Raw genomic sequence first — 20,950 nt, forward strand, 5'->3', positions numbered from 1 at the left:
CTGGCTCCCTTTTGCTCCCTATACTGTAGCTTGACCCGTTATTCGGGAATTATTGAAAACTACAACAGATGTCCTCTTGGGCGTCTCGAGAACTCTGCTCGAGAACCGCTACTCGCAGTTCTGCAGTCTCGGGTTTCCGGATCCGCCAAACATCTCTTTTTGTAGCTGACAATCGGTTAAAATGGTGAGTTTTCGTATTCTGACTGACAAATCCGTGAAAAACAAAGTAATCCTGTGAAAATGGAAAGTAATGCTGGGTGGCGATAATTAAGAAAGCTGTTATGATGTATTTCTACCTATAGTTCACACGTTCGTTGTACCGATGGTGTTAATTTTCAATACAATATGTATTGCTCGGGAACAGCGGATTGTTCAGAATACGAATGGCGTGATGCGTGTTTACAATGTTTGACAGTTTGTCGAATTGCTGTAATGTCCTGCACTATGTAATTCAATTATATGTTTCAGTCGCTCGTTATCCCAGAAAAGTTTCAACACATTCTTCGTGTTATGGGCACGAACATCGATGGTAACATAAAGGTTATGTTTGCCATGACCGCCATCAAGGGTGTAGGTCGTCGTTACGCCAACATTGTTCTCAAGAAGGCCGATGTAGACCTTGATAAACGTGCAGGAGAGTGCTCCGAAGAAGAGGTAACTATAATGGTTGACGTTTTTTTGTCTAGTCTCATTTCTCCAAACCGGCTGTCCTGACCTATCCCTAACCTACACTCCATAACATCACGTTCGATTATTTTAAATTCACTAAAAATCAACAGTTTATAACTTTTGTCAAAGCTCGTGATTGCATTATATCGAGCATCGAAATTCACCAGTATAATTTAGGTGTTGGTAATTTTTTTTCATCTATATATTTCTTTCAAGGTGGAAAAAATCATCACGATCATGTCCAACCCTAGGCAGTACAAAATCCCTGACTGGTTCCTCAACAGGCAAAAAGATATTGTCGATGGAAAGTACTCACAGGTGAGCATTAGTTTTCTAGTATTCAAATTCTTGGAATTTTAATGCACAGATAAACGGCAATGCGCACTGGTACTGTGTGTTGTATGGCTGGTAGTCTGTGCAAGATTAACTGCATGATAGTTCACTTTTAGATTGTATATTTTCTTTAAGTGTGCTAAATAGCTAGAGACTAGAATGCAACAAAGAGTTTCAAACAGCAGAAATAAATTTTATTTTACCTGTAGCCATGTAAATCATCCAATTTCCTTACTTTGACAGTTGACCAGCTCAAATCTGGACTCAAAATTACGTGAAGATTTGGAACGCATGAAGAAGATCCGAGCTCACCGAGGTCTTCGACACTACTGGGGCCTCCGTGTACGCGGTCAGCATACCAAAACTACCGGTCGTCGTGGACGCACTGTTGGTGTCTCCAAGAAGAAGTAATTTTACACGTGATTGGATAACAATAAAACTTTAAAACCCAACTTTTACCTGCTTGTTTGATCTTTATTCGTCCAACTTTCGATTCGAATACCAGAATGACACGTCATCTGCAGCAAAAAGTAACTAATTTACAGATTTTGATTGGCATTACCTCCAACAACTTACGCAAACACTGAATTCCAAATCTAAGGTAAGGCACTCCTTTGATTACCATCCATTTGATCTCAAGACTTGAGTACTCACAATTGTCAGTACATGAGATGAAAATGATGGGATATTAAAAAATTACAATACGTCCATGTATGCATGTTTATTATCTAGAAGGTAGAAAAACTTCACAACATTAGATGTAGGTACTTCATTGCATTGGGTTACAAGAGCAGTTCAAAATCAATTATCATCAATATTCAACATAAATCGTTCTATGTACAATCATTTCGGTTCTTCACCAAATGAATGACTCAACGAATCTTAAACCAAAACTATAAATATTACTTGACTCAGCAATTATACATAATACATTTAACGTGAGCTCAATGTCTTTAGTGGCACGTTGAGTGCAGTTAGTGGATAATATTTATAAATCCTAGTCAAGCAAGTTTCGTTTTACATCAATTTAATTTTGGTTCGACTCTAGTTCAATGCCAGAGAGTAAAATAAATGCCTAATAAAAAGAATATCCCAGCAATGTTTGATTTTGAATTGTTTACAGACAATGAAACACGCATTTCATACGAAAACAATGATCGGCTTACGTCTGACCCTCAGTTGATGCATACGAAATACAAGATACAAAATCTCTTGAATTCTTTGCCATTTTTATTCAACAATAAAAGTTATCAGAGTATGATATAATTCAAATAAAAGGCACGTGCATTGATAAAAACTGAATGGTTGACGTAGACCTGGACAAAATTAATCCTACTTATATCGTATGTAAGTAATTATTATCATTATTACTAAGGCACTTGATAACAATATAAAAATGTACGTCACAAATGATTGCCAATGAGCATATTTTAAATACTGATATCAAACAATTAATTCTTTTCTTTTTTGTATATAGGCGTGTAGAATAATCTCAGATGTTTTTGTGCGTGATATTATGTTCCATAAGAATTATTTTATATTCGCTTGCTTTTGCAGTGACTTTTCAAATATAATTATTTTTCTCCCGAAAATGAGTCGGTTTCCTATTTCTCGAACGAGGAAAACACTTATGGAACATAATTTCACCAACAAGCTACGAACATATCATAATCATGTAACGTTAATAATATTGATAACGTGTGAATTATGAAATTATAGAGGATTACACGATTAAAAAGTTTTCGCAAAAATAGCTGTAATACTGTAAAACTTTAATAGGTTCAAAATAAAAATTTAAACGTCCCTTTATTGTGAGCTAGACTGAAACGTTCGGAAATGAGAGCCGGATTTTTTGCTCTGTCAGTGAGATCATTGTTGAGTACATTGCCATGAATAGCTCTGATGTATATCATTTCTCACGAAGCATCGTTGTTCTCATTTAACTATACGAGCCAAATTTTGCTCGCGCCACTTTTTAAAGAAAAATCGTACATCAATAGTATAAAACCTTTTTACGTGAAACTTTGTAACCCAGTTATCCTATACTTTAAATCGTATGACTCCTGTAAATTATCAAAAATGCAATTTTTAACGAGCTGATGATTTGAAATAAATTATTACTGGCTTTCTTTCTCAAAATTAAACAGAAGCTGATCACGTTTTCTAAATATCTATACACTTTTCAAATCATTTCCAATAAACACCTTCGCAATTCTTGTTGGTAATTTACTCATTGATAAATGATTGATAATATTCAGGATTATACAATTTTACAAGTTATCATATCATTTTGTAAAATTTCAGTCCTATAATACAAATGTAACAAATGTAAATGAATCCAATGATATTCATATTTATAATTATAAGGCATACTTGGTATCTGTACAACTAATGTTATAAAAATTGAAATATTAGCGTACAAATGAAAAAACAAAAATCGCTAGCATCAGCATCTCCAAAGTTTTTCTTTACAGAAAAACGGAGAGCAGTCTGAAAACATCAATTTCATAGCTGGTGTTGATTAACAACATTGAACAATGGCGTAGTCTCCCATATTGCAGTAGACCCCTAGAGCACATTTTATAATTTCAGTTCAATTATTTAAAATAAAAAATCGAAGCACCGTTTAAAATTTCAAATTACACTACACAAAATGGAACAGAATAATTACCAAGGAATAAAATAATTCATCGGCAATTAGATCGCTAAGCAAAAGGTGCTACGCCAATAATCATCAATTAACTAAATTTAATCATATGCATATATATATATATACCAGCAAATATATATATACACATATAGATGCTGCATAATATCAGTTTCGTCGACTAAACCGTTGACAATTTTTTCATATCGTCGTACTCCTTAGAAAAACAAATATTACACTTTGATTAGTGTTAGTTGATCTCTAATTTCTAAACTTGCAAGGTTTGTTAATCTTAAATCTATAGTATTTAGATATTATTCTATGAATACGATACTTATTTGTATTTAATTTTTCGTTTTCATATATCTGTGAACAGTATAAAATGTAAGGGGAAATTTTTATTCTAACAGGTCGCATACCAATAACTGCAATTTATCCGTAACAAGTATAGACTTTATATATAAAAAAAATATATATATATATATATTCATTATTTCGTGGGTAATTGAAATATTAAACTCATGTCGTTAACAATTGACACTCGTTTTAAACAAACATTCTGTATGGACGGTTATTGCTTTCAAGAAACAATATGTTTAATTGCAAAAGCCAAGGCACTTATTATTCATCCACGTGTTTCCAAAACAGAAAGAACAAAGAAACAACAATTCTTTTTTTGGATCGTCGACGTTTTTAGATATTTTTGACAAAATCTACGTCATTAGTTGAAAAATATTTTTTATCTCTTCTCCCTTTTTATTTTACTCTCCCAAGAACAGATTCATGCTGGACCCGGACACATTACGTGTAAAATACACCAAAATATTATAGTTCTAGCATTGATTTTTTGATTTTTCAGGCAAGTTGACAGAAAAAATAATTTTACAAAGTAAAGTTTAAAATTTTCTGCATGTTAATGTTACGTTTTACTGCTGTAGTGTATGAACTACGTTTGTGAATGGTATAATTCTTTCTAACTTATTCATAACTTGAAAGATTCTTATTTTTGATATGTCATGATATCAGAACTGTTTTTTAAATCATTCAAGACTGTTTCAAGTAATGATTTTATGGAATCTTAGTCGAAAATCAAAATAGTCCTGGATCAACGAACACAAGTTATAGATATTGTGTCTTGGGAAAGATTATAAACTCTAAAGAGAATAATGCCGAGCGACATCTGTCTTGATTGGACGCGTATAAGTGTTTTTCTGTCTCTTCATCATTTGACCACGACTGGCTGTACAAAGTTTATGCGAACAAATAATGTATTCATATTTAACGCTATACAGCACAGCCTCAACGAGTAACGTATGAATATACATATGAAATAATACGTTGTTGTCGTGGTTAATTTTCTCAAATTAATGATAGCTAATAACTTTGTAAAACATCTTATAATACTTAACAAAATACTAATGAATTTTCCTTTCTTCTTCTTCAATTATTCAGCACCATGAATACAAACATTTAGCGATGATCAAATTTGACGCTCTAAATATCGGGGGAAGGGGAGGGAGTAGTTTTTTTTCTCTTTCTAAAATCAATACTAATGTTATGTTACTCTCTGAAAGTTTTCTTCTATGAACTTAAGATTACGTATTTTTTCTGTAGTTATTGTCGAGATACTTTTTTTTCCTCTTTGTTCCTTTTTGTGTGGTCTCAACGATACAACATTGCTAAAATTATATACACGAGGCTGCTAATCCACACATGTATGTAATTGTAATTGTTGAGCAGGATGTTCAACATGATACTATCAGGCCTCTGATAAAAAAAAATTGTAAAAAAAATGTTATTATACGTTTGAAGTAGAATCTTTACAGATCTACGAACAACTTAAGCACGTACACCACGCGGTTACCACTGCAAATTCATTGTTCTAGAATATACCTATTAATTTCCAGTTTCAACGTACACGCCATAATATTAATGCAGTTTCAAAGACTCTCTTACCATGAGATTTGACCAATCCTTGTCATCTCACACTACAGCCACGTTAATACGTTTTCAGATTTACTAGTGTTGGGATTTATCAATGATTGAACGTCGTCCAAAATATCACTGGTGAATTCTTCCCCTAGCTGTAACAGAAAAATCATGTTTTTGTTAGAAAACGAAAAGCTGCTGACCTTGTTTGAAAAAATGTGCCGTGGTGATCATTGCTTGTTATAATATTGCGAGTTAAATTAGCAACGGTACTTATTTCTAGCAAAAGTAAAATTCGCGGGTACAACGTGATCTGCTATTACTTTATGAAACTCTTGTCTGTACGATAACACATCTGTGAGACAGATTTTTCCTCTGCTTAATTTCTATCGGAATGTAACGGTATAACAAATAGCTCAACATTATTACGTCATTCGGGGTATTATTTGAATTTTAATATTGGAAGTTCAATTTGTATGATAAAAGAATAGCTTTGAATATCAAATGTCACCAATTTACATTCCCCTATTGATCTCAGTTTGTTTTTCATTGACAGCAAACAATTGGTAACGAATGTTTCGAAATTTTATCGCCATAATTTTAATAATAACAATAGTTTCCATGTTACCTGAAGCGAAGGTACGAGGTCGTCCGTCGAATCTATGTTGTCGCTTAACGTAGATAAGTCAGGCGTCTCCATGGGTGCTCCTTCTACAGAAAAAAAAGAATTAATGTGAAACGAATGTTAAAACCTGCTTTGAAACTGAATTTTTAGCATTCTGGAATATAAATTACCACTTCTGCCGTCCATATTATCGTCTATGTTAGCCAGAAAATCCTCAGGTGTATGAGGAAGCGAATAGGCTGAACCAAGACCTAAACCACTATCCGCGCTTTCTTGACGGGCATGCTGCTCATTTATACCTGATAAAAACGGATCCATTGCCACTTCGGTAGTAGTTTGCCGCATAAGTTCCTGCTGGGAGAGCAATGTTCATATTTCAATAAAATGTAAAGTTGTTGTGTACATGAAAATAATCGCCCTTGAGTTTTTGATGAAAATATGGTCCCAGGTAGGTGGTGACATGTTGTGAATACGAAAGAAGTATGTTAAACCAATAATCTCTACTTATTAGTTGTTCTACACAGACAAACGATAACATGATTGTGATGTTAATAACATATTTTTTATCATTCTTAAGATGACACATTTGTTTCAATAATTTTATACAATTAATGTTACCAGAATATCCTAGTCTACATGCACAGAAATTCAACCCTCAAGCTTCGATGTTTACTAGAAAAATTTTTCATCTATAAAGTTATTTACCTGTCTCATTATTTCTTGCTGTCGCTGTTTCAGGCGCTCTCGTTCTAACTGGAGGGAATGGAGACGTTGACATGCCTGAATTGTTTGACTGCTTTGAATTCCTCCTGCACCAGGCTGCTGTAACCATGTTTGCGGGAGCATAGCGCCAGAAGTTGGAGCACGCTGTAAATGTGTAGCTGTAAAGAGGAAAGAAAAATTGGATTTTTAAATTGGTTGAGTAGCTTTGATCGAAAATTCTCTGACTCTTATTTCATTATCATTTCAATGAACATTTGGTGCTGTACTCACGAATTCGAGGATCGAACCAAGACGTGGTGCGAGTTTGATGATTAATAAAGTATATTTCTCCCTCAGGTGTTCGCGCCTGTTCCCATCCGTCAGGCAAAGGTCCCAACGAACTTGTAGCTGCACTAGAATTTTTGGTACCACTTTCTACAGCTGCAGCTACGGCTGCCACACTAGCAGCAGCCGCAGTTTTTCGTGGATCTTCCCACGTTGTGGTCCGTGTCATGTGACTGTAAAACAAAGAGGAGATATTTAGTCAACTATCGTATTTTGTGTGTAATGAAGACCAATAATTTCAAATCGACAAATTTGCCTCGAAAATCTGAACCCCATTGTATTTTGGTAGTTCGATCGGAGGTAAAAAAAAAAGAGATTAGCTACGGACTATTATAAAACTTTGTTGCTCGAGTCGTCGTACGTTTAACGATTACCTTGATTATAAACATGCTATATAAGACGGAGATTCTATTATTTCCACACTCAACGTCACGATGTACGTTATACATCTCGTCCTTCTAACGGCTAACTCTTTGGACATCTTGCTTAATTATATCCCAGAAGCTATTAATACGACCTATTTAAGTCTCATGTATTATTCCAATACCAAAATCTCTCTTCAAAATCCATTCGATACCTTATAAAAATTTTATAATGGCAATGATTTTCAAAACAATCGATACCAGAAGAAAATTGGATCTAAGTAATCACCAAAATTCTTAATGTGATTGAAAGCCAACAACAAATATTAGGAGAAAAAAGAAGGGAAAAAAAAAACAACAAAAATATAAGATGTGACTACGTTTGCTGCGACCGACTCTCTTTCCTTCGGAATGAAGTTAAGTTTAGCTTTTAACATTATCGTAGGTAGTCTAAGATTAACTTGGGGAATCATCGCGCAGTTGTAGCGTATTGAATGAAATAGGGGAAAGGCGTGTTTTAGTGTTGGCGTAGTCTGAAGTAACAATGAAAAGACTATTCGAATGTGACATTGTTTAACTTCCGGTAACGCCGTTGTCCTATTCATCGTTTCAATTTCTCCCTCTATGCACCATCTTTTACGTCAATTGCCAAACATCGTACTTTACTTAAATCTACAAAAAAAAAGCACGCGACTACCAAACCCCTCACCATGAAAGCGTGAAAATACAATCAGATTTAAAAGGCCATGAATAGAATTCGAATAAAGATAAAGTAAAATCAAAAGAATGAAAATAAGAACAAAAGCAAGGAAAAGAAATATATTATGCGGCGTGGTATTGTTTATCCCGACGATTCGTATATTTAACTCTAATCCGAAAACATGAGTATAATCTGAAAGTCGTGAACGCTTTTGCCACAGGGTAGCGCTCGATATCTACTTTTAGCACTTTCGTTTAGTTATCGTAATGGTACTGCTGCACCAATAAAGTGACCGAAAACAGTCGGAAAAACTGCAATTCTTTAATACGGACGGACTTGAAATTTGTTGATGGAATCAAAATTTTTTTCATGTTTTTCTAAGAGTCTGTTCCTACGGTTGTTATACTAGACACTAGCAAATAGTCACATCTATTTTCCTTGTATTATACCATTCGTTTGGTTTCTTTTCTTTTTCTCTCTTCTCTTATAGTTGCATATCGTATGTTTCGAAAGCAGTCCAAGAAACCACGGGGGTATCTCCGTACAGTGATGCTGGCAAGACTCCAAAAAGCCAGTAGAACGGCACAGAGAGGGTTCTGTGTGCGGCATATGCGGTGTATTTTTACCCCGGACATCACGGCGCCGGACAACTCGTAAATAGACACACGTAGCCTACGGTAGCCTAAGTTCCTCTCTCTCCCGGCGATCATTTTCCTTACGAAAGAACACACCCTGCTGCTGCATCAGAACTAATTCTTCTTATGTCCCTAAACAACCTTTCTTGCGATACGAAAATCTATCGAAAAATCGTCGACGCATTTATGCGGTACGTTCACAATTACGTTCGCCACAATAATATTTATCCGCCGAAACGCACCATAAACGTAAACCGGAAGTACACTTTATTCCGGAAGTAGAGTTACCGGTGTAAAACCGATCTGTAATTGTACTTCCGGTGGTGCACCAGATGTTAAAGAGATTTGATTATCGGTTTGTAATGAATTTATCTACACGTGATCAGGTCTCGCGATGTTTGAAAATTCATTTTAGTGTTTTCTTTTTCCTCGATTTCCGGTTGAAATATAAGTACACGAGTTGCAGTTGCGGGCGTATATGGTTTCTATCATTATACGCTAGGCGGGGAAGGCATAAATACTACAATAATATAGAAGAGGGCATAGATAGTATGTATAACGTGGGTTGTGAAGTAAAAGTTTCCGCATCAATGAATGAACTCACGGATATTTTAAAGTCCATAAGTTAGTCCTGTGTATCCCGTATTTAGCACGTTCAGACACACTATATAATATAAATTATTTTCAACTGTTATGATTTTGAATTGATTAATTTTTTGGAGACGTGATTATAAATAAGCTATTTGATCGGTCGAAAATATACGGATACAGGTACGAAAACTGTAGCAAAGTACCTACGGCATAGAATACATCATGCAGTTTCATATTTTTCTTTTCTCTTTTTATAACAAAATAGAGACAAATACGCTGTATCTATGTTGTCATCACTGGCGATAAAGATAATGACTTAATCTTTCGTTATCTCGTTGGTATTGTACATTTCCAACGTCATCCAGACAACTGTATTATTATTTACACCTACAAGACGGATATTACGTCATTGAGAATACCGTATAAAATTAATCTAATAAAAAGTAGGAAAAAAAACCGTATAACATCAAAACTTGTCAAGAATGAGGAACATAAAAAAGCTTCAAACTTTTGAAGCCTGAGAAATGGAAATTCGGTAGCATAAGAAAAGACGTCGATGACCGTCTGGTTGCCACTACGGGAAAAGAATAAAAAACCAACATCATGCTTTGCAGAAGCAACAGCAGCTGATATCGGATGCCGATGGTCGCAGGATGTTACACACGAATATCGACTTCATCATCGTCTCTTGTTTCTCTTGCCGATCGTATTCCTCCCGCGCTTAATTTCCACATCTTACAAGTTCTATACACTTCATGTATGTCTCTTTTCTCTTCTTGGCAGCACAAAAGCACGCCTTCAACCCTTTATTCATTTTTGAATGAAGTCGAAATACGAAATCATGTTTATGTTATAATCGCTATAAAAAATGCAACATGTTCCAATACAACATGCATATGCGACTGTAATTGATTCTTTTTTCACACACCTCAAGTTATTTAACTTCAGGCATACCATATTTTGCTTTCGCCTTAATCAAAGCGTATATTGTTTAACTCTATTGTTCACAATCACGCTTTACAACCTTTAAAGTAAACTTTATAGTATACTCGCAGTATAAAGTTCATACATGGGGTATTCCATGTCGAATAAATATTAATATTTTTCTCAAGTGTTACTAATTTTTTATTACCATTTTATGGGAGATGAAAAAAATTGCACGTGTGTTATTACTAAGTCAGTTGTGTGAGACTTTTTATGATCATTTTTAATAAACGATCACAGTTTTCTGGGGATTTGAAAAACAAATGAGAAAAAAATGTGTAACGAGGTTCGGAGACTGGTCGATTTTACATATGGAATGTCCCATACACCCGTAGATGTATTGCTCAACGGTATAATAAGATAAACTGCACAAGTGCAGCATTAAAGTGTCTACCAATATACGTATACACGTAGATATAGGTATATAAAGTACATTACGTAGTAGAATTTGCATCGTAGATAGACTGGCGTATGTTCTACATATAGACATGTACTTATAGCATATAACTGCACTAGAGTGCACGTATAATGTACGCTGACTGGCGCATATAAGTCAGCCATTGTTGCGAATCTGCCATATTTACTTTCACTTAAATACATAAGGATTCTCTTTCTCTCTCTTTCTATATAGTTATGGGGCTATAAATCGATGTATTACTGTATGGGCCATTCCACGTGAACCGGATCAGTCACCTCTCAGATATTTTTTTAATTTGGCATGTCGATTGTCCATGGGGAGTTAGATTTTTGTGCCAAAGGATTTTTGAATTAGTGCAAATTTCGATTTACTATGAACAATCGAAAAATTGAGAGACGGTTTCTTTAAAAAATCATAACTTTGTCAAAAATGATGTTAGATTTAATTTTTTTTTTTAAAATTACGCGGATGAGGCTATAGATTTATGACAAAAATAAATGGTGCCGAAAAAGTTTATTTATCATTTGTTTATTTGACAATGAATTTTTAAATGATTTTTAAAACACTGATGGATAGCACCGAAAAATTAAAAAAAAATGCTGACATATACTTTGAACTATACTACAGCCTGTGAATTAATTTCAGAGATGCGTTCGGCTTTGTTTTCGAGTAAAAAATCATCGAAGTTGGCGGCGCGCATGAATTCGAGCTCGTCGACGCCTATGCGCGTGATGACGCGCGTCGAGCGACAGAGACCCTATCCACTCTCTACGGACGCTACTTGGTGTACGCTCGACCGCGGTATTCACGAGTCATTTTCGCGATGATAGACACCGTTTAAAAATCTGAAAAAAATTCCATAGCTTCCCCATAACACGGCAAAGCCATAGAGTAAGTTTCAGAGATGTGTTATTTCTCGTTTTCGAGATATCCGGACGCATTGGGATTTTCCATGCTCGCTACTTGGTAGACACTCGGCGGCGGAATTCACGAGTCATTTTCGCGATGATCGACACCGTTTAAAAATCTGAAAAAAATTCCATAGCTTCCCCATAACACGGCAAAGCCATAGAGTAAGTTTCAGAGATGTGTTATTTCTCGTTTTCGAGATATCCGGACGCATTGGGACTTTCCATGCTCGCTACTTGGTAGACACTCGGCGGCGGAATTCACGAGTCATTTGCGCGATGATCGACACCGTTTAAAAATCTGAAAAAAATCCCATAGCTTCCCCATAACACGGCAAAGCCATAGAGTAAGTTTCAGAGATGTGTTATTTCTCGTTTTCGAGATATCCGGACGCATTGGGACTTTCCATGCTCGCTACTTGGTAGACACTCGGCGGCGGAATTCACGAGTCATTTTCGCGATGATAGACACCGTTTAAAAATCTGAAAAAAATTCCATAGCTTCCCCATAACACGGCAAAGCCATAGAGTAAGTTTCAGAGATGTGTTATTTCTCGTTTTCGAGATATCCGGACGCATTGGGACTTTCCATGCTCGCTACTTGGTAGACACTCGGCGGCGGAATTCACGAGTCATTTTCGCGATGATCGACACCGTTTAAAAATCTGAAAAAAATTCCATAGCTTCCCCATAACACGGCAAAGCCATAGAGTAAGTTTCAGAGATGTGTTATTTCTCGTTTTCGAGATATCCGGACGCATTGGGACTTTCCATGCTCGCTACTTGGTAGACACTCGGCGGCGGAATTCACGAGTCATTTTCGCGATGATCGACACCGTTTAAAAATCTGAAAAAAATCCCATAGCTTCCCCATAACACGGCAAAGCCATAGAGTAAGTTTCAGAGATGTGTTATTTCTCGTTTTCGAGATATCCGGACGCATTGGGACTTTCCATGCTCGCTACTTGGTAGACACTCGGCGGCGGAATTCACGAGTCATTTTCGCGATGATCGACACCGTTTAAAAATCTGAAAAAAATTCCATAGCTTCCCCATAACACGGCAAAGCCATAGAGTAAGTTTCAGAGATGTGTTATTTCTCGTTTTCGAGATATCCGGACGCATTGGGACTTTCCATGCTCGCTACTTGGTAGACACTCGGCGGCGGAATTCACGAGTCATTTTCGCGATGATCGACACCGTTTAAAAATCTGAAAAAAATCCCATAGCTTCCCCATAACACGGCAAAGCCATAGAGTAAGTTTCAGAGATGTGTTATTTCTCGTTTTCGAGATATCCGGACGCATTGGGACTTTCCATGCTCGCTACTTGGTAGACACTCGGCGGCGGAATTCACGAGTCATTTTCGCGATGATCGACACCGTTTAAAAATCTGAAAAAAATTCCATAGCTTCCCCATAACACGGCAAAGCCATAGAGTAAGTTTCAGAGATGTGTTATTTCTCGTTTTCGAGATATCCGGACGCATTGGGACTTTCCATGCTCGCTACTTGGTAGACACTCGGCGGCGGAATTCACGAGTCATTTTCGCGATGATCGACACCGTTTAAAAATCTGAAAAAAATCCCATAGCTTCCCCATAACACGGCAAAGCCATAGAGTAAGTTTCAGAGATGTGTTATTTCTCGTTTTCGAGATATCCGGACGCATTGGGACTTTCCATGCTCGCTACTTGGTAGACACTCGGCGGCGGAATTCACGAGTCATTTTCGCGATGATAGACACCGTTTAAAAATCTGAAAAAAATTCCATAGCTTCCCCATAACACGGCAAAGCCATAGAATAAGTTTCAGAGATGTGTTATTTCTCGTTTTCGAGATATCCGGACGCATTGGGACTTTCCATGCTCGCTACTTGGTAGACACTCGGCGGCGGAATTCACGAGTCATTTTCGCGATGATCGACACCGTTTAAAAATCTGAAAAAAATTCCATAGCTTCCCCATAACACGGCAAAGCCATAGAGTAAGTTTCAGAGATGTGTTATTTCTCGTTTTCGAGATATCCGGACGCATTGGGATTTTCCATGCTCGCTACTTGGTAGACACTCGGCGGCGGAATTCACGAGTCATTTTCGCGATGATCGACACCGTTTAAAAATCTGAAAAAAATTCCATAGCTTCCCCATAACACGGCAAAGCCATAGAGTAAGTTTCAGAGATGTGTTATTTCTCGTTTTCGAGATATTATTGTGGCTTAATATGTCCAAGTAGCAAGCGCGGAGTGCCATATGCGTCCCTATATCTAGAAAACGAGAAATAACACATCTCTGAAACTTACTCTATGGCTTTGCCGTGTTATGGGGAAGCTATGGAATTTTTTTCAGATTTTTAAACGGTGTCTATCATCGCGAAAATGACTCGTGAATACCGCGGTCGAGCGTACACCAAGTAGCGTCCGTAGAGAGTGGATAGGGTCTCTGTCGCTAGACGCGCGTCATCACGCGCATAGGCGTCGACGAGCTCGAATTCATGCGCGCCGCCAACTTCGATGATTTTTTACTCGAAAACAAAGCCGAACGCATCTCTGAAATTAATTCACAGGCTGTAGTATAGTTCAAACTATATGTCAGCATTTTTTTTTAATTTTTCGGTGCTATCCATCAGTGTTTTAAAAATCATTTAAAAATTCATTGTCAAATAAACAAATGATAAATAAACTTTTTCGGCACCATTTATTTTTTTCATAAATCTATAGCCTCATCCGCGTAAATTTAAAAAAAAAAATCAAATCTAACATCATTTTTGACAAAGTTATGATTTTTTAAAGAAACCGCCTCTCAATTTTTCGATTGTTCATAATAAATCGAAATTTGCACTAATTCAAAAATCCTTTGGCACAAAAATCTAACTCCCCATGGACAATCGACATGCCAAATTAAAAAAATATCTGAGAGGTGACTGATCCGGTTCACGTGGAATGGCCCGTATATAAAACATATAAAATTTATGAACAAGTATATAACAAACATAAAGGTCGTTGTTTCTAAGAGTTAGTGCAAAACGTTCAATTAGTCTCTTCAAGGAAACAACTTATTCATTTTACCCGATCACAGTTAGTTCGCTTTCAAGCGCAGAACTAAACGAACACATGGCACACAAATTTTACCGTAATAATAATTTAGCACTACTTTTCCAATGCAATGGCAGTATACACATAGTTTATACAACATTTTCTTCAACGCTACCTGCAGTTTCAAGATAAGAAACTAGAAATTCTACAGATTATTATAAGCAATTAAAATGGAAAAGAATTATGACACAAATTTTTTTCTGTTGCCTTTGCTGATCCTAAAATCATACCTACATGTACAACACAATAAAATCTACAGTCTTTGGTAGTTTTCATAGGAAAAAAAATTGATGTGATTATTTAAGACACATGTACGTCTGTCATAAATATGTACCGCATAAATACTGTATAAAGATACAAAACATATATATATATATATGTGTAAGCCCGTCTAAGAAAAATAAAGAGAAAAATAGTACCGTTATAAGTAACGCCTTGATCGTTGGCAACACGTTTGCTCTTCTGTTCCTTCTGCTGCAGACTTGAAGAGTCAACGAAAAGTATTTAAATTATAATTAAAACCAGGACGCGGACGGTCTGTTTAATTGCAACTGCCTCAATTTTTGGCTATGTAAATACATATACATATAATATATATCCACTAGGCAAGGTTATTAAGGATATAATATATGTATATGTAGATCGGGAAGAATGATGATGGATAGAGAAAAATTAATCAAAAAAAAAAACAAGTCACAATAAAAATAAATACATAAATAACTGCGTATATAAATAAGAACAAAAAATTATTTTCTTTGTGCTTGATGACATATATTTATAAATGATAAATGTATACGTAGGGCATTTTGAACGGACCGAAATAGTTAAGATTCTATTTTTAACCCTACAGTAACACCGGCTAAAATTACTCAGTTGTATCAATTGCACCAATTATACTCTCCCCTCTTTCTATCTCTATCTCTACCTCTTTTTCGCTTTTCCCCTCGACGAGACATGATGATGACGACGGTGAATTTTACTCAAAGGGTATCACAAAAATCTGTATGTCTCAATGAAAAGACAGTTTTTTTTTCATCCCTCGTCACGAGGGCCTCGTGCTTTTATTCGTCGTGTTATTCTACTGATTGTGAATCGAGAGAAGTAACCATATAGTGCAAAGTAGGAATAGAACAATAATAATAATAATTATTAATAAATTCGAACACTATACTTTGTTGCTAGGAGTTAATTGATATGAATCCCGTAATATCGTAACAGTTATTCAATCGTAACAAGTAGCTCTATATGTACAATACTATACATATAAATAATTGAATCGCCACGCCATTAGTATATAATTTAAATATAGATACATAGGCATTCAACGATGGGGCACTATATTTTGCGTCGCGGTTTTTTTTTCTTCCTTTTTTCCTTTTTACAAGTTATCCACGATAGAATACATACATATTATACATGTATGTGATTTGGGAATGGCGGGGAATAGTCTCTAGTTTTTATTTCCATTATAAATTTTATCGAAGCCTTTAAGATTCAGTCTGGCCAGGACATGAGATTATCCAACAACTAAACGTATCGTAAATTTTTTGACAACTTTATCATCCAAGTTTCTACATACATACTATATACCACCTTGCGCCTTTATGTGACGAGTAGATTAATTCTCTAACGTATATTTAATATAATACAATGACCTTTACTCGCGCGGCACGTGTTGTAGAAAAAAAAGTTTTTTTTCGTAAATCATCTGCTGGATCTTAGTATAAGTGTGAAAAATATCAGAATCTGTTTGATTTCAGTTCTCGACTTGAAAATATAAAATAAGCGTATCAAGAAATTGTCAGTGCATATTCCTATAATCGATTGATTGATAAATATTCTTTTGTGCGATTGATAGAGAAATGGTGTTGGCGTTAACGCGGTATCGACTGACTACTTTGGCAATACCTTGAGATATAGCACTGATGTATGCATCCTTATATTATATATAGATATAGATATAGATATTTCTTAGAAAACGATGATTGCATAGAATGAGGAGGAAGTCGTTGTGCGGGGGTTTAAACTAAGTACCTTTTATACCAGGCCTTCACTATGTGGCAAAATAAAACGCAAAGATAGCAATCTCGAACTAAAACGATTACATCCTGGACTCTCTTCCGAAAAGTTATGCCCAGTCATAGTACGATAATCGGAATAAACGGTAAAGGAGAAAAACGTCATATACATATACATATCATTATAAATATAAATATGATTCTTGGTAATTGTTTTATTACGACAACGTGTGTCATACGTCACCGACCGCGCGAACCAAGTTCATTTCTTTCGAGCGTTGCTACTGCCACTGTGTTTCTGCTTCAGCCTCTTTCTCATCTCATATTTTCTTAACTAACATAGCAACACTGTGACATAAAGAAGACGGAAGGAAAATTGAAGAAGAAGATGAAGAAGCAGCAGACGAACTCAGAGAGGACATTCATGTGACGTAAGGTTGTGAAGAAGAAGCAAGCTCTAGAGGACAAAACAAAGAGGAAGGAAATAAAGTATCTATGAAATTTATAAAAATTAGATGAAATTTATGAAAATTAGATAAAATCTAAGTAAAACTGATAAAATTTCAAATACATAGAAAATGTACAAGAAGCATTGCGAAAGATGCGCGCTCCTGAGTCTCTCTTAAAGATTAAAACCATTTTTAGAACGAGGAAGAAAGAAAAGCCGTATCGTGAACGACAACCGAAGAGACTGCACGTGTAGAACACGAATATGAGTGTATAAGAACTTATATGAAGTCTACGTGTTAGAGAAAATTCTGAGAAATCGAAGCGATGAATGGACAGTGTTTTTAGAGTATGTAGTACCCATACCTACATGGCAAGTATCGTATACATACGTTCATAGGTATATGTATATTCGTATTTCTATCGTACCTACTGACAATGAGTGGTGTGCTGCTGCAGCACGCAGATGGAGACGCGGACTACATATCAGCTTATTTATTTAGTATAAAATTTCACGATAGTATTTAAACTATACACCGCAATGAGATCCCGTGCAATTCAATGCCCCCGTCTTCTCCTTTCAGTTTTTTTTTCTTTTCTTTTATAATCTACACATGTATACCTATACATATGCCTCGTTCATTCTAAAGGCTGCGCTACAAATACAACACGTATGACGAAGAAGCGTGTGACCGGAAGGAACTCTACATAAATAATAACAATGCACCTTATCTGACGTTGATTCAATATTTTTCGGTGTGTTTTTATCCTTCCACTACTGCAGTTTTCACTACAGTCCTATACGATTACGTGAATTTTTCCTTCCTTTTTTTTCTGTACAACTATTCCCGCATTCCTGTATTCCACCGCTCAAGGATTTCATTTTGTATAATAAATGTATACTATCCGATTAATTTTATTTAATCGCAGTAAATGATCCTCTCATTTTTAAGTTTCCGTACGGCATCGTACGCTTGTTCCCCCTGTATCAAAATATTTAAACATAAATTATATTCGCGCGATACCAATAAGTATTGAAGTTAAAAAAAATTAGGAGATGATAGATATCTTTTGACCTGCGGTATTAAGCACATCGTAGAGAAGTGACATCCTTCAAGGACGTAGGGAGAACAAAGTGGTCATAAGGTACGTAACCTGCTGAGGGTACAGGTAGGTAGACGGAAGAAGATGAAGAAGAAGGCAGCAGCAAGTGTCCAGGTGAGATGGGTACAGGTAGGTATGGTGTGCTATGGTATTGGTAGCCTGAGCAAGAAGAAGAAAAAGAGAGAGAAGAAAAAAAAGTTTCATGGAGAAGGCGAGAGAAGCAGCAAGCGGCTCGGTAGTCCTATAGACGGGCATTGTACGTACACTTGAGGGAAGGATAGAATGGTGTTTGTAAAGTAGAGGTCGGTATAGCTTAATAGCAGGTAGATACAGCCTCGAAGAAGCCTCGAAACCTTCTGAGCTATGAGTTCAGACATAGCAGCAGAAATAATGCATGAAAGGACATCATCAATGGACCTGTATAATACTTAAAATGCCGCCGTTATGATGCTCTGACAATTCCAATATCAGCACTTCAAAAGAATTAAAAAAGAAAAGATATAAAAAATGACGCGTCATATTTAAACGGCTATAACCGAACAAAATAATCTTCTTAAAACAATCGCGACTATTTTAGAATTCCAGATGCGTTAAAAAATGTCAAATAACGCGGTGCACGTGACATTTATTCATTTGTTCTCATATTTTTCAAAATCAAATGATCAACACGTAGACACCTTGTATTTTCATATTTTCAATGATATCCAAATCTCGAGATACCATAAATTGTTTAAAAAAAACGTGCATAGCCTAATCAACAAAAACTTTTTCGATAGTTTTCAATAAGTCTTGGACTCACTTTAAAAAGTAAACTTGTCCCTCGGGTGTTCTCGCCTGTTCCCACCCTGGAGGAAGAGGTCCAAGATCGTCGACGGTACTGATAACGTCATAGCTGCGTTGTTTGTGATGATGATGACGAGGATGAGGTTGTGGTGTGTGTTGTTGAGCTTGTTGTGCCGACGCGTAAGTTTGTTGTAAAGAAGCAGGGCTGCTGTGTGCCCTGGGATGTGAAACTGTGAGGCCATTATTTGAAGCAACAGTTGAACCGGCGGTTCCACCAACACCAGCACCAGAACCAGGTGTACCAGCTGAATTAGTGGTACAACTTGTACCACCGCCAGCACCAGCACCGGTTCCTGTTGTTCCCGAAGAAACGCAACCACTACTTGCACCAGAACCACCACCGGTTGCTCCGAATGCCGAATCGGCACTGTTTTCACGTGAATGACTTATGGAAGGTGATTTGCTCCCGGTTGATGGTGGGTTAAAAAATGAATCTGGTAAATTCCTCATACGAAGTGGTACTTGCAGAGGTCTTTTAGCATCAGGTTTTAAAACGCTGTCAAATAATGCTTGGAGATCTGATTCGGAATTTTGATCTATACGAACCACTAAGCTCGACTTCAATTGGTCCACGTCCTGGTTAAGCGCCATTTTGGAACCTTTATAGTCTTATACACACCACCTTTATACTACTGGACAACAACAATTATAAATCTAGGTATATGTATATATATAAATATACATATATATATCGATAAACAATTTGATTTGAAAAATCAACAGACGACGATCATCTACTCAAAATTACTTCTTTTGTCCTTTTTTCTTTCCACGTAGCATATAGGTGGATTCTCTTTTTGTCGTTTTTGATATTGTTGTCTTCTCTCTCTCCCTCTGTACTTTGTATCCGATAACTTGAAAACCTTTAATTTCATCAATGGTCCAAGTTTTTTTTCCTATTCTCTCTTCTTATCATGTGTATACCTTCCTTAGTCTTCCTTACGAATTATTTGTTCAGTTATTTTATTCATGAACATGTAGAAGAGGTCTCCTCTTTTCGTTTTCTCAAAAATTTAGAAGGCACACACGGATAGTGTATATAGTCATATATACACATAAATATATAATATATGTATCTGTGTAGTTTACATACTCTGTTTAGGCACGGCACTGTTTTTTAAGGCACTCCGAGAAACACACAACTCCCTTCCTGCCCTCCTCTCTGACTGGTCGGTTTCTGTCTGTCTGTCTGTCTTCCTTTCTTTCTTTCTTTCTCTGTTCGATCTATAACCGATCATAGAATATATTACCAAATTTTATATTTCATAAACCGATGTGCTCGTGTACTTGGTAGTGGTATTTTTACCAATTGTTAAAAAATCTGTTGGGTATAAATATGTAGACCAGTGATGAAGAACTAAAGAGATCAACTACGCATATAAGATTGCCAGGGGAATTGTAGGCACACGGAGGGGCAAGAAGGGGGGACAGGGGGGGAACGGGTAACAGGTAACAGGTAACAGGGAACAGGCAGAAGGCGACCGTCCGACCGGACCGACCGACCGACCGAACGACCGATCAAGACACACCACGGCACACAAGAAAAGACAGACACTAGTCTGCTGGGTCTTAACTATGCGCCGCGTCGCCGAAGCGCC

The 20,950-nt window shown here is 36.5% G+C and overlaps 2 protein-coding genes and 1 long non-coding RNA gene across 7 annotated transcripts; 2 read left to right on the plus strand and 1 right to left on the minus strand.

Moving 5' to 3' along the window:
• Positions 1-44: 44 nt before the first annotated feature.
• LOC105692214 (40S ribosomal protein S18) lies at positions 45-1,454 on the plus strand. 2 transcript variants are annotated; one of them, XM_012411273.3, is made up of 4 exons: positions 45-184; positions 469-654; positions 886-987; positions 1,246-1,454. In XM_012411273.3, exons 1-4 carry the CDS (start codon positions 182-184, stop codon positions 1,411-1,413), a joined length of 459 nt encoding a protein of 152 aa, XP_012266696.1. In that variant the 5' UTR covers positions 45-181; the 3' UTR covers positions 1,414-1,454. The 2 variants fall into 2 exon arrangements, with proteins under 2 accessions (XP_012266696.1, XP_048508250.1); XM_048652293.1 differs by lacking the exon at positions 45-184 and having other exon boundaries at positions 460-654.
• A 254-nt stretch (positions 1,455-1,708) lies between these two features.
• Positions 1,709-20,868, minus strand: LOC105692213 (transcriptional coactivator YAP1). Of its 4 annotated transcripts, none has more exons than XM_048652286.1 (7): positions 20,659-20,868; positions 19,309-20,576; positions 7,197-7,423; positions 6,909-7,084; positions 6,374-6,557; positions 6,207-6,289; positions 1,709-5,733 (listed from the first exon to the last, which is right to left on the minus strand). In XM_048652286.1, the coding sequence occupies exons 2-7, from the start codon at positions 19,941-19,943 to the stop codon at positions 5,638-5,640; spliced, it is 1,401 nt and encodes a 466-aa protein (XP_048508243.1). In that variant the 5' UTR covers positions 19,944-20,576; positions 20,659-20,868; the 3' UTR covers positions 1,709-5,637. The 4 variants fall into 4 exon arrangements, with proteins under 4 accessions (XP_048508243.1, XP_048508245.1, XP_020711642.2 ...); XM_048652288.1 differs by having other exon boundaries at positions 1,709-5,416; positions 5,606-5,733; positions 19,309-20,868; XM_020855983.2 differs by having other exon boundaries at positions 6,374-6,554; positions 19,309-20,868.
• Positions 6,491-7,402, plus strand: LOC125500243. Its single transcript, XR_007277495.1, has 3 exons — positions 6,491-6,651; positions 6,942-7,120; positions 7,263-7,402. It is a non-coding gene; the product is annotated as an uncharacterized LOC125500243 (long non-coding RNA).
• Positions 20,869-20,950: the final 82 nt, after the last annotated feature.

This window comes from Athalia rosae, chromosome 3 (genome assembly GCF_917208135.1).
Source record: "Athalia rosae chromosome 3, iyAthRosa1.1, whole genome shotgun sequence".
Taxonomy (NCBI): Eukaryota; Metazoa; Arthropoda; class Insecta; order Hymenoptera; family Athaliidae; genus Athalia; species Athalia rosae.

Coding starts and splice junctions, on each gene's coding strand:
- LOC105692213 (XM_048652286.1), bottom strand. CDS start 19,943: ATGGCGCTTAACCAGGACGTGGACCAATTGAAGTCGAGCTTAGTGGTT. Junction 7,424..19,308: donor GGACAAGTTTACTTTTTAAA/GTGAGTCCAAGA, acceptor TTTGTTTTACAG/TCACATGACACGGACCACAA. Junction 6,558..6,908: donor AGCAAGAAATAATGAGACAG/GTAAATAACTTT, acceptor TTGCTCTCCCAG/CAGGAACTTATGCGGCAAAC.
- LOC105692214 (XM_048652293.1), top strand. CDS start 460: ATGTTTCAGTCGCTCGTTATCCCAGAAAAGTTTCAACACATTCTTCGT. Junction 655..885: donor GAGAGTGCTCCGAAGAAGAG/GTAACTATAATG, acceptor ATTTCTTTCAAG/GTGGAAAAAATCATCACGAT. Junction 988..1,245: donor TCGATGGAAAGTACTCACAG/GTGAGCATTAGT, acceptor TTACTTTGACAG/TTGACCAGCTCAAATCTGGA.